We start from the raw sequence: 14,243 nt of genomic DNA, 5'->3' as shown, positions 1-14,243 counted from the left end.
AATGGCTGGCATTCCACAACGGTGCGATTCTCGTGCAACTTCTTGCCTCGCACAGCTGCGTTGTGGAACGGTCTGTCGTCGGCGGTATTTCCAAACAAATACGACATGGGGCCCTTCAAGAAGCGAGCATACCATTTCTTTAAAGGACGGCAACACATCTGCAGTTCCTCTGGTGTTGCAGATGTCCATGGGTGTCGTTGATCATCTCGGTGTTCCCGCCGCTCGTTTAACCACTTGTCTTATAAAAAAAAATATCAACGCGTCCCCTCCTCTATCTCTTTAAAGTAGACAACGCATCTGCTATTGCCGATGTCCATTGGCAATGTTTGCTTCAGTATTTCGGACGATGTAGATGGCCATTTAATCGTTTTTCACCTTATAATATAATAAAAAACAGTACTTCACATGTTGTGTTATCTGTGATCCAGCCGGCAATAGTCTTTTGCGAGCTTAACTACTGTTAGAGTCTTTATAACTCAACTAGCGTCCGCGCGAAACTACAAAGTATCTTAATTAGTAAACAATATGTTCTTCCAGACTATGTTCTACATTTATGCTAAATTTCATCAAGATCCATGCAGCCATTCTGGAGATACCTTCAAACAAACATACTCCATCTATCTAAACATTCGCATTTATAATACAGTAAGATAGTAAGATCTAATTAAATGTTTAAATATATTTCAAATTGAATTTAGGTCGTAGAAGTGTGAACGTTAAAACCTTTTGCAAGTATTGTCCGAAACAGAACACAATCTTTTTATTTGATACGGCCAAGGATGCTACAAATGAATTAGAAAGGATTGCAATGATTTAACATTAGCGAGATACATGCAGTCGTTTTGGACATACCTTCTAAGAAACATCCATCCTAACATTCGCATATATAATATTAGTAAGACAAACATCCCTTTATCCATTCATCAATCCATTCATCCATACATTAGCACTTATTATATTAGTAAGAAGTAAGATAAAACAATCTAAAATAGGATCTATAGTAAGATAATTTTTTTCTCAATTAAGAATATAAACATATCATTAGGTTTGGTCTTTAAGTCAGTCAAATGTGGATAGCAAAAAGTTAATTATAAATCTTATCTTAAGTTAATGCTATTAACTAATTGATCACAAAGCATCAACTTCCTTGTTAATATATTTTAAAAGGTTACTTTAAAAAGACGTTCAAATTGATGTACGATTTAAAGTCCATATATTAAATAACACACAAAAATATTTAAAAAAAAACTAGCTGTCGCTCGCAATCTATTCAGCCGTTGTGGAGATACCTTCAAGCAAACACCCATCCATCTATCCACCATCCATCCATCCATCAAACCATCCATCTAAACATTCGCATTTATAATATTAGCAAGAAGTAAGATAATACTAGCTGCCGACGGCGACTCGCGACGATATTAAAAATAATCTTAGTAGCTATGTGTATCTCAGTAGCCTATGTGTTCTTCCAGTCTATATTCTAAATGTGTGCCAAATTTCAACAAGATCTATTCAGCCGTTGTGGAGGTACTTTCAAGCAAACGTCCATCCATCCATCTACACATTCGCACTTATAATATTAGCAAGAAGTAAGATAAGATTAGCTGTCGCCCGCGACCCGCGATTAAGAAAATCTTAATTATTAGCCTATGTGTTCTTCCACATGTTGTGTGCCAAATTTCAACGAGATCTATTTAGACGTTCTAGAGATATCTTCAAATAATAATGAACAATTCGTTCTCATTTATAATATTAGTAAGATTAAAAACGTACGAAATAATTAAGTAGAACTAATGTTTCTATTTTGAATAATTAATTAGTTAAAATGATTAAACATAACCTCTTTTCATATTAATGCTATACTTAACCTCATTATCTATGGTAATTCCCCTCAACTTTCCAATTTTCTTAAACGTCATTAAACAGTACAAACATACGAAAAACCATAGCACTAGTAAATATTGTTTTATACAAAACCAATAATAAAAAAAACAAAGCCGGATTTGCACATGTTTTCGTCGTAACATATTAAAAATTCGTCATTTATTTGGGATGTAAATATTTGATTTGAATCATACGGTAGTGTGATTATTTTTTATACTAAACAGAATCAATAGGGCACTGTGGTTGACTATAGCCTAATCACCCTTAACTTAGGGTGGGCTCCGAGCCCCTCCGTGGGGACGTATATTGAGCTGATGATGTTGAATAGATGCTCCTATACATATCTGCGAAGAAATTTAAAAGACATGTGTGAAGTCAACCTGCACTTGGCCGGAGTGGTTGACTATGGCCTAATCACCCTTAACTTAGGTTATGCACCGAGCCCCTCGGTGAGGACGCATAGTAAGCCGATAATGATGATGAATAGATGCTCTTATACATATCTGCGAACAAATTCAAAGATATGTGTGAACCCGCACGGGGCCAGCGTGGTTGACTATAGCCTAGTCACCCCTAACTTAAGGTAGCCTCCGAACTGATGATCATTCGATTTGTGTTCTTTCCCGGTTATAGTCTGTTGGATTCAATTTTTTTTTAAAACAAACTTTTTTTTATTCACAGACGACCTTCACGAGGTCACAGGTAACACCGAGAAGGCAACGATGCGTTACAATACTCGTGTCAAGGTACGTCTTTGAACCCGATCTTTTATTCCACCTCTCTTATTACCAGAAATAACGTAAAGAAAAAAACTTATGTCCTTTATCATCTATAAAAAGTATGTTTAATACAGATTTTTTAAAATGGTCATATCGATACATTTAAGTCGTTTAATGATCACTTAGGGTGCACCTTAGTGATACAGTTTGGCAAAGATAAATCTAAATAAATCTACTGTTTCAAAAATTATTAACATTTACTGAGAGCGTTAGCAAATCCAAATTCTAAGTTATTTCGTGTGGAAATGTATTTATTTTGTGTCATACTTATTTAAAAAAAAAATATTAGCGCGATTCCGTCTGCGCGGGATTAAAAAAAACTAACTTAGTAGCCTATGTGTTCTTCCAGACAATGTTTTATATCTATGCCAAATTTCAACGAGGTCCATGCAATCGTTCTAGAGATACCTTCTAATAAACATCCATTGCATTCGCATTATAATTAAAAAATCGTTTACATAGTGAATTAATTAGTTTACTGTACATGTATATAAGGAAAATTATGTATATAATGTATGTAGATGCTATTGTACAATGTACGTTTAGGAATGTCGATTGATCTTTTCCCAGCATCAAGCTTTGAGGAAAATATCTAATCATGTTAATGAACTAGAAAAAATATGTTAATCGATAAATACATAGTGTATGTGCATTGTTGAACTGAACATTTATTATCTGTATATCTATATACAAAAAGATTATGTTGTCTATTTGAACGACTTTAACGTAATACGTAACGCACGGATTATCATGACTTATTAGGACAGGACAGGTCAGAGCAGAACAGGACAGAAGAGAATAAACGTTTATTGCCACAGAAAAAAAATGATGAATACAAAAGAGAACGTGACAAAAGGTTGCCAGCTCAGCCGATACAGGAACAACCTGGGCACTCCCTGCTCTGGTTTTCATCGGACCCCTTTGCTTTGATCACGATTAAATTTAGCACAAATGTCGGAAATTACCGAGCAATTCACTAATTAAATGGTCGATACTCGTACTCCGTCCGAATATTCTACTCCGCTTCACCCAGCCAGTGCGCACACCAGCGCGGGCGCCATCTCCAGAACCCGCACACCACTGTCGGCTAGAAGTGTGGTCCGGCGTTGGCGCTACAGGGGGTATGAGCAGCAACGGAATACCGTCGCACGGTGGCTTGCGGAAAGGCAGGCCTCGATCCGTTTACCAACCCGTACGAATTGCAGCTGGGCAGACTATCGAAGCGCAACCGTTCTCAACTAAGCACTCCCACTATTGACGTTTCTAGTCAAATCCACGTCCATCCACCGCTCCGTACCAATGACATTCTTTTATTTAATAAATTGAGCTTCAACACTATTGACGACACCTCTTACATGTTGGCATTCTAATAAAACAATTAACTTCATTTTAAATTGATATTCTCCGACATACATATAGAACATAGTCTGGAACACGAAGGCTACTAATTGTGTTTTTTAATCCCGCTCGGACGCAGTTGTAATATAAATTGTTGAGTTAAAAGGTACTTATAAGTAATAATTTAATATACATATTTAGTTAGGGGCCTTACGTACTATATTAAAACAGTTCAATTCATATGGAAATCGCATTGATAGTAATTGTAAAAGTGGCCGCTTCCTCATTACTTTACAATTAGAGGGGTCCCTAGATTACTGACAACCTCCCAACTTCCGAATGTTCCCCTCTCGCTCTTACGTCCGCTTTAATACTCCATCTCTATCTAACATCTGAGTGATAACTATTTGCATCTCTTTCTACTTTGTGAATATAACTGTCCGTCTCTCTTGTGCTATAAATACGCAAATTAAATTTAATTTCATCGAAGTTATATAAACTATTAGTTTGAGTGAATAATTCGATGTGATATTGTTTTAATTATTTTTTTTCAATTATTATTTCATATTGTATACTTACTAATATAAATGTGAATGCATAGATGGATGGATGGATTTTTACTTGAAGGTATCTCCAGAACGTCTGAACGGATCTCGATGAAATTTGGCATACATATAAAATATAATCTGGAAGAACACATAGGCTATTTTTTTTTAATTCCGCGCAGACCGAGTCACGGTGGAGAGCTAGTTTGATTATAAATAGAGCAAGAACTATGCGATGCTTAATTTTATTGTGAATTGAGACATTTTAGAGAAAGGAATCACTAACGAAGTTTAGATATATGTAGGTATAAATGTAAAACATAAAGAGACGTGAAAAGATTGTATTATATAAAACCTTTTATCTCTGCCTACCCTGTTGCGTAAAGGGGGTGAGTGCTTTATTATCTATGCCATCACAGGGCACTTTATTCCTAATCTATGTAGTCATAATCCGTTGTTTAATCTCTAAAAGTCACGAGGTTGTCACAGCAACGAATAAACATCGCTGACAATATTTTTTATAAACAACTTTTGTTTTGCTTCTCTATTATTTGCTTAACGTTTATTATTTATCAGATTAGATTATTTAAATTCAATTTACAAAATGGAGGCAGATGAAGATGGCTTTGATTCCGCTCGCGGGATTGGATCGGGGACTACGGAGGCTGAGAAAGAATTTGAAAAGGTTATTGATTGGTTATTAACTCCGTAAATACTTTAAAGATAAAAACCACATAGGCTCTATTTTAACCGCATTCTTGGAACTAAAACAAACGCTATGTAGTTTTATAAAAAATATAACGACGTTATAGCTTACTCATTTTTATAACTTAAAAGGTTATTTAAGCGCCGTAAGACCAATGCCATACGGACGGTGCCCGTATGGCATCTCTATAAAATTGATAATTAGAATGGAAATGATATTCATTGGATTGTGAAAATTAAGTTACGATTAACATTAACTTAATTTACGTTATTTACTTTACGTTTCTGAGACCAAAATGTCCGTTTAAAACATACCGTTATCTCTATTTTATCAAAGAAAATGACAGGGATGACGATATGTTTTATACAGAGTCTTTGGTCAGTAAACCAACGGTTAGTAAAGTATGAATATGACTCCAATCTGTACATTTTTATAAAGTAAAATTGGAAAGCTTTTTTTAAAAATAGTATTGTTACAGGTTTTGGAACAACTACGTGAGGCTGAAGGAATGAAATATTATTCCGATGTCTACACAAAGCTTTACGATTCCTATTTTAAACTAAAAGAAGAGAATTGCACACAAAATGAACACATCACTGCGTTAAAGGTAAGTAAAATAATTAGAATTAAAAACAGCGCCATCTAGTAGTAGTAGTTTCATGTCGGTTTGAGAATCGCGCTATCTAGTGAAACGTAAAAGAATCTTACTTTTTTTTCGAATGTATTGTATGCCATAGACTCCTTAGTCTTAGATTATATTAATTTACTATTTCCACAGACAAAGCTGGGTCGTTTTGATGACACCGTATCGGATTACATTACAGAATTATCAGACGCTCAGAAGAACATTGAACGATTAATGGCTGAAATTGGTAATGCTTTCTTACCAACATCATAAAAAATAAAACATCTTACTAATGTTATAAATACGAATGTTTGGATGTTTGTTAGAACTCTCAAGAACGGCCGAATAGAACTTTATGAAATTTAGTATAAATGTAGAACATATTCCGGAAGAACACATATGCTATTCATTAAGTTTTTTTTTATTCCGCTCAGACAGATGCGCATGTGACAGCTAGTTATAAAACGAAAATAGCAAATAATCTTTGTGTGGGACATAATCAGAATTTATAATGATGTAACATATTGCAGTTTTGCCCCTGCTTAAAGGATTTGCTTATTTTGAAACTGATATTCGATTCATTTGCTTTGCAAACGGGATCTATTTTTATGGTATTTCAGAGGAGGCAAGATGCTTAGCAGACGCGATGCACGCGCGGGAGTTGGCCAGTGTCGAGAGTTTGGATACAATGAAGAAAACATTAACAAAACTGGAGAAAGAGTTGGACGCGAGAAAACGCGCCGGAGAAGATGATGCGTAAGTATTTTTACACGCAAATATTCGCCAGATAATGTTTTTCGAAATTGTTTTCAGATACAATATAGCGCCATCTATCGATAAAAAATATATAAGTTTTATTCCAAACAAAAAAATTCTATTATTACTACTGTTTGGAAGAAAATCCGAAAATAATCCAATGTATTGACCCAACACTAGCCTTACTAAAATGTCGACGTTAATGTCCCCTCACTAATAATTCTGACACTGGATTTTGTAATGAAAGCACGTCATTCGGACCAAAAGATTCTAACTATTCATATCTAAAACTACATATATAAAGCTCAAAGTTACAACAGCAAAATATACAAAATTTGTCGCAAGAGGTAGCCAGCTCAGACGGAGTAATTCCTTGCGCTTTTCAGCTCATTTTCAGTAGCGAAAGAATAATAACATATAATAATTCAAATAGCTGAAACCATTATCAGTCAGTTAATGTACTATTAAAAAAACAATACGAGGTACATTGAATTCCGAACAGAATTAAACCTTACCTCTTTCTTATTTATATTCTGTGACGCTTAAAGTTTTGTAATAATAACTTTAGCGGTGCAACATCAGCTGTGAAAGAAAAGGAGAGGTTCGAGAAAGAGAAAGCACGTCTCCAGGGTGAACTGGACGGCATCAAACTGCGGTTGGACAATGCACTCGGCTACATTGAGGATCTGGAGCACAGGAACACGGCTGGAGAGGAGAGTATTGCTAAACTAGAAGAGAAGCTTGAGGTAATATATTACATTATTATTCATCTTTGGTAGTATATTTAATAAACATGTGTGATCTTTTATATAAAATTCTCGTATGTAAGTCGTAATATACTTCTTCGAAACTACTTGACCGATTTTTACGTAAATTTATATGTATATTTAGTAGGTCTGAGATTTGGCTACTATCTATTCAAATCCCGTGCGGACGGAGTTGTGGGCGACAGCTAGTATACATTAAAAATATAATTTGACCTTGAACGTTAGCGGAAGTGATACATATTGAACATAATATTCAACTGATGTTAATTATGATGATTAGTGTCAGGATAATAATTGCTTGTCCTCAGTGTTGCTACGTGATTATATTGTTAAACAATTTACTATATAATTATAGAAATTAATGATTATTATATTTAAATTATCATCTACACATTTATCATCATCATCATCAGCTAACTATACGTCCCCACTGAGGGGCTTGAAGCCTACCCTATGTTAAGGGTGATTAGGCCATAGTCAACCACGCTGGCTAAGCGCGGGTTGGTTGACTTCACACATATCTTTGAATTTCTTCTAAGATATGTGCAGGTTGCATCACGATGTTTTCCTTCACCGTAAGAACGTCAGATAAATGTACATATGTAAGTCGGTAATCGAAAAACACATTGGTACATGGCGGGATTCGAACCGACGACCTGCAGATTGCAAGTCGAGTGCTTGACCCCTGAGCCACCGACACACATTTATATTGCGTTTTAATCTAATCTAAAAGAATCTAAGCAAGAATTAAAGTTGGTTATGCTGCTATTTAAAAAAAACGGGATGAAAGTGCTGCTTAATTGGTGGTAATTTATTGGTAGTTTTGAATTGTGTCGGACTTTCTTTATTGTAAGTTACATTCATTGTCACATTTAATAGGCAATCCAAAGTTTCCAAAATCAAACATCGTCGATCGTCGTAACCGTTTTAAAATGTCGTCATATTAAAGTAAGTTTTTGAGTATGATTTATTTTAATTCTTAATAATATTATAAATGTAAAAGTTCGGATTTTTTTTAGAAGGTAAGTATCTTTAGAACGGCTCTACAGATCTTGCTGTAATTTAGCATAGACATAGAACATAGTCTAAATCAACACATAGACAAACTAATTATGTTATTTTTTAAATCTGCGCAGAGGAAGTCGTGGGCGACAGCTTACTCTTATACAAGTCCTTGAGTTATTTTGTTTCAGAGAGCAATTTTTATATTTAAAAAAAAATAAATTCCGGAAATTTATAATATTTCTATGGTTTATTATTATAGATAAGGATAAAATAAATACGTGCATGTAATACCAGTTTTATTTTTTAATTTCCTTCGTTCCGACTATTTTTTAAAATTTTGTCTATGTAGGTACAAGTCCGAAATTATTATGCCGATTATTAATTAATGCTGGGTCCCCCAAGATTAAAAAGCTTGGTATTAGCTTAGTTTGGTTACTATTATATATTGAATATACTCCGATCAAGTTGTTTTTACCTTAAAAAATACTAATATAAATTTAATTTTTCAGTCATTGATGAGCTGTATGTCAAGCAGTACGTTAGTATATCAAGATCCATCAAAACACACCGAATGTAATTGTGTTACGTCACAGACCTCGATGTTTTGGCCCTGTAGTGACACAATGAATCAACTCTTTCCCATAGACGATGGAATATTTGATGAAGATCCAGGAATGAACGAGTGAATGATCATTGGAGTGGTGGGGGGACCGACTGAATGAAATGTGACATTCCGCGCCGCGCGCTCGGCGTGTCAACACGTCTAAATTGTACTAATTTATGTTGCATTTGTAATTTTTATTGTTAGCGTTGTTTGTGAAGTAAGAATTAAGATATTGAGCTATGTATACTGTGTTTATTTTAAATAAATCGCTCTCAAAAAGTTTTACGGTATTTTATTTTTTAGTGTAATATTTCTAAAAGTAAACACATTTTCACAAATTGACTTATCTACCTACTCGTTTAGGAATATAATAGAATAGAAAACACATTTGAAGCAATCATGGGGGTAAACTATTCAACTCGTACTAACAAATAGAAGAAACCTAAGAAGACAATAATATTCATTCTACTTTTATAGGACGCAGAGAACAATGCAGTGCGACAGAACAGACTGGTAGATTTCATAAAATCTGAATCCGCAACACTTAAGGCTGAGATGGAACAAAGAGGTTTGATCATCAGCAATCTCAATGATAAGGTAATCTTTAAAGGTCAACCACAGACATGCGTAAAAAGTGATTGACTCATGACGGCTGATAGAGATGTATGGAAGGGTAGTACATATTATACCAACTCCCCGTAGAGAATGAGACGATGATGGTGATTTGTTTGTCAGCTGAGCAGAGCAGAGAAGGGTATAGAACGTCGCGAGAAGCAGCTGAACAGCATGGGTAACAGGCTGGAACTGGCCCAACGCGAACAAGAGGAAGCGACGGCACGCGCCGCAACTTTGAGAGAACATCTGGATAACGCCAACATAAAGTTGGAACAGACAAAACAGACGCTCATATCTACCACTAAGGAGTTAAAGGTAAGATATATACTAACACTTAAACTACACTTAATTATGTTCCCAATTCCGAAGACATGGTTGTTAGTCTACTTGAAAAGTTCCAAACCTGAAGAAAGCAAAAACCTGAACCAATTATCAAGTAATTTTAACAATGCTATATTTTTGTTCCATTATTGCTTCCTCTTTTTCCTTTTAAACAGGTTCATTCTGTCTTCATCTAGATCAGTCTTTTCCAAAGTGGGCGATAACGCCCCCTTGTGGGCGCTGCAGGTCTCAAGTTGCGGGTTATAATAAAGTTTCGTTTACAATTTTCCGTTAATATACATATATAGGTCACAATAATTAATTAATTTAATTTGAAGTTATAGTGGTTTTTAAATATGTGAAAAGATGGGGGCGCTAAAAAATGTTTATTCTCAAAGTGAGCAGTAGACAAAATAAGTTTGGGAACCACTGATCTAGATGATCAAGAAAAATCCTTGTTAGCTCATAGGTAGTTCTATTCCTTCTACATTTCCATTTAACTTTAATTATAATATATTCTGAATAAAATCAAATAAAAAAAGAATAAAATCTTGTAGAACAGTACCGATGACAACAATAGAATGAGGAACGATATCTCAAAGCTCCGCAAACAGTTGGTGCAGCAAACCAAGAAGTACCAACTTTTGGAGCAGGCAAAAGCAACCATGGAATCTGAAAGGTATTACTACATTCCTTCGTCAGCTCTTATACGTCCTTATCGAGGGAATCGAGTCTACTTTAGGTTTGCTATTAAATAAAAAAAAAACAATCTTTTTCATAGTAGTAGTAGAATATTCAGCTCAATATACGTCCACACTGAGAGGCTTGGAGTTTACCCTACCCGTGTCCTAGGTACCGTGTGATTTTTTTCATGGCAGATTAAAATACAAAATATATGAACAGAATACGATTTCTATGGTGGTGTAAAGTTTCAACTGTACCCAGGGAACGTCTGCGTCAACAAGTGAGTGTTATGGAGAGGGAGATAATGCTGGGCAACAAGCACGCGGAGGCCGAGCGGAGGGAGATTGAAAACTTAAACAGAGAGAAGGACATTCTCAACAAGAACATACAGAAAATTCAGAGTAAGTTAACCATCTCCTAAACATATTTCTATAAAACATTGGATTGAGGTCTACCACGAAAACTGACTGACAGAGAAAAATCTAGAATAATGTACAATGTTTGTTGCAGACGAGGCGATGGAGAACCTGCAGCTGCTGAACCTGCAGGAGCAGAGGCGCAAGCAGCTGGAGCACGAGGTGGAGGTGAGCAACGCGCAAGTCAACAAGCAGCGCCTCGTCATACTGCAGATGGAGAAGGACAAGGACAGGTAGCTGATAATACATCCATAAACGAAAATTGTATAAGCTAGAAACATCTACAAGTAAGAGGATGATAGAATATTATGATTGAAGTTGAAAATTAAAAAAAAAACCCCTAGACTCTTCCCTATGACATTCTGGGGAAGAATATAAACCGAAGTCTGTTTGGTCGTTCGTGTAATGAGGTACTAGAGTCCCGAATCCAGTACAATGAGAACCTATGAGAAAGAAGTAGATTTAACGGTGAAGATGTTTTTCTCTTATAATATTTATCATCTTTCGTCTTAAAGGGAAGACTAATTGGATTAAACTTAAAACACTCTGAAGCATAACATATACTAATAAGCGTCTAAATTTTCTATCTACAGGATGTTGGAAGAAACAATAGCTCTTAATGACAAGATAGATGAGATAACAGGTACAGCTTGTATTATAAAACTTGTAAATTTAGATTTTTATTTGAAACTTACTGTATATCTTGCAAACAACTCCTTGCAGAGGAGGTGCGTCTCCGAACCGCGGACATATTGGACCTGAACAAGGCATTACGAGAGGAAGCCATCAAGAGTCGCAAACTCTCAGTTTCATTGGACGCGACACGCACTGAGAGGAACATGCTGTATAAAAATTATACAGAAGCGGTCGACGAAATACAAGATCTAAAGCAGAAACTGAAGGTAGGAAACAGTGATAACAGAAATTGAAGGTAGTTTCAAAACTATTGTACATAAAATGCAGGTAGATACAAAAGTGATGAAATTGTGGGTAATTAAAATTAAAGGTAGTACATAAATTGAGTGCGTGGTTTCGACCACTTTTTATGTATTTATTTCTATTAGATACTACAATATTTTATTTTTATTGTAAATTAAATTCAGTAAATTTCAGTAAATTCTCCCTTTACTGTAATAACTCGTGTTTAAAAGTTAACCTAACCACATAATAATCGTTTAACAAGCGTTTAAAATATTCATAGTATCTGGCAAGTCGGAGACGAAACTAAGTGATGGGTATATTATACCAGTTCTGACTGAAACTTTGTACTCGTGTAATAAAGTAAAAAAATATAGTGTAGAACGTTTTGTAGCCTGGTTTAAGCATTCGAAGAGTGAGCTGTCATGCGCTTGGAATAATATATAATAATAAAGAAATATTCCAGATGTTAGCGTACCAGATCGAGCAGTTGAAGGAGGACATCAGCGGCAAGGAGTCGGGGCTGAAGACGTGCGAGGGCGTGCTCGCCAAGTGCAACAAGAAGAACGAGCAGCTGCGGGGCGAGGTGCAGGCGGGGCTGGCGCACCTGGCGGAGGCACGCGCTGACATCACTGCGCTGCGCCAGGAGGAGGCGCGCCTCAATAGGATCATACAGGTATAGCAGCTTGAAATTACAAATAAGTCCGCCATTCGCCACTAGATGGCATTAATTATGAATTAAAACACGATAATAAGGTTCTATTTCATTTATAATATAAAAATCAATTGCTGTTCGTTAATCTCGCTAAATCTCGAGATCGGTTGAACGGATTTATCTTATCTCGGTCTTGAAATTTTTGTGGAGGTCTAGTGAAGGTTTAAAAGGTGAAAGAAATTCGAATAATTATCGGGAACTCACTGTCTGGGACAAGCTCCCAATTGAGTGACCAGTACGCATAAACAAAGCGAGAACCTCGTATTGCACCTCGCGGCACGCAACTCGATCTTCACCTTGCGCCGGTAACACCGATCCAGGACCCGCAGAAAGAGTAGTCAAAGAGGTCAAGTCTACTACGGACCAATAACGCAGGAAAAGTCGCCCAAGAAAAACACTTTGATAAAAGAGGAAATTCCTCGGGGTCAGTCAAAGCGCGTGCGTGTGGTCTCGTCTGGTGGAGAGGTCTGGTTTCTAACTATTCAATAATAAAAATTACTTTTTGATCGTTATTCTAATTGAGCCTCTTGCAACTTGCCGCCTTAATTCTTGAAATCGTGATTTAATAATTTCGTCGCCAACAGGAACTAATTAACTTTTTTTTCATTCCACGCGGACGGAGTCGCGGGTTACAACTAGTCATTTATAATTATGATCGTAGGAGAGTGACGTGGCTCGTGCCAAGCTGATGAAGGATCTGGACGGCATGATGAACGAGCGCGATGTGGTGGGCGCTCAGCTCGTGCGTCGTAATGACGAGATCTCTCTGCTCTATGAGAAGATACGCATCCTGGAGGTCACCTTGCATAGAGGTATGGTACCTTCACACAAGCAACTGGCTGATTGCTATATTTAAAGTATTGTCGTTGCTCGTATTGTCTTTAAAATGTCAGTCAGTTTAATTTGTTTGCGTGTTCTGTGTCCAGGAGAACGTCAGTACGAGCAGCGCGTTGAAGACATCCGCCTTCTTCGCCTGGAGATAATGAGGCTGCGCAAAGAGAAGAATCTACTGTCTAAAGGAATTGAGAACATGACTGATTTGAGATTAGAGGTACCATCAGAGTGTCTTTCTTACAAATGAGTTCCGGCTTGATACCTTCACGCTTTCCTGAGAAAAAGGATCTTGACAGAAAGACGGACAGACCACAAAGTGATGCTATAAATGGAATCTGGTTGGCGTCAGTTATTATGTTTGTGTTGCAGGTGTTCAACTTGGAGCGCGAGCTGGGCAGGTCGCGGCTGCGAGTGCGCGCGCTGGAGGAGGCGCTGGAGACACCGCTGAATGTGCACCGCTGGCGCAAGCTGCAGGGCACCGACCCTGACAGTGTCACACTCACACACAAACTGCGCCTCACACAGAAGTACGTGCTACATGTAGACAGTTTCATCATCATCAGAACTCGGAAGCTATCCTCAATCATGGGTTACTAGGGTTACCATTTCTTCTTCTTCTTCTTCTTCTTCTTCTTCTTCTTCTTCTTCTTCTTCTTCTTCTTCTTCTTCTTCTTCTTCTTCTTCTTCTTCTTCTTCTTCTTCTTCTTCTTCTTCTTCTTCTTCTTCTTCTT

The 14,243-nt window shown here is 36.7% G+C and overlaps 1 protein-coding gene across 2 annotated transcripts in view; it reads left to right on the top strand.

Moving 5' to 3' along the window:
- Window positions 1-2,566: 2,566 nt before the first annotated feature.
- LOC106116283 (cilia- and flagella-associated protein 58) overlaps window positions 2,567-14,243 on the top strand; it is a 27,095-nt gene continuing 15,418 nt past the window's right edge. The window contains exons 1-16 of one of the 2 annotated variants that reach the window (XM_013310049.1): window positions 2,567-2,630; window positions 5,731-5,859; window positions 6,031-6,124; window positions 6,498-6,633; window positions 7,202-7,379; window positions 9,487-9,606; window positions 9,745-9,939; window positions 10,503-10,624; window positions 10,891-11,030; window positions 11,140-11,278; window positions 11,639-11,688; window positions 11,769-11,947; window positions 12,430-12,639; window positions 13,340-13,490; window positions 13,605-13,729; window positions 13,882-14,039. In XM_013310049.1, the coding sequence (XP_013165503.1) occupies window positions 2,607-2,630; window positions 5,731-5,859; window positions 6,031-6,124; window positions 6,498-6,633; window positions 7,202-7,379; window positions 9,487-9,606; window positions 9,745-9,939; window positions 10,503-10,624; window positions 10,891-11,030; window positions 11,140-11,278; window positions 11,639-11,688; window positions 11,769-11,947; window positions 12,430-12,639; window positions 13,340-13,490; window positions 13,605-13,729; window positions 13,882-14,039 (2,150 nt within the window). In that variant the 5' untranslated portion in view covers window positions 2,567-2,606. Of the gene's footprint in view, window positions 2,631-5,020; window positions 5,232-5,730; window positions 5,860-6,030; window positions 6,125-6,497; window positions 6,634-7,201; window positions 7,380-9,486; window positions 9,607-9,744; window positions 9,940-10,502; window positions 10,625-10,890; window positions 11,031-11,139; window positions 11,279-11,638; window positions 11,689-11,768; window positions 11,948-12,429; window positions 12,640-13,339; window positions 13,491-13,604; window positions 13,730-13,881; window positions 14,040-14,243 lie in introns of those variants that run through there. The other variant, XM_013310048.1, reaches the window with a different exon arrangement.

This window comes from Papilio xuthus, unplaced genomic scaffold (assembly GCF_000836235.2).
Source record: "Papilio xuthus unplaced genomic scaffold, Pxut_1.1 DF827756.1, whole genome shotgun sequence".
In the NCBI taxonomy this organism is placed as follows: Eukaryota; Metazoa; Arthropoda; class Insecta; order Lepidoptera; family Papilionidae; genus Papilio; species Papilio xuthus.
This window is presented reverse-complemented; position numbering and strand designations above follow the sequence as displayed.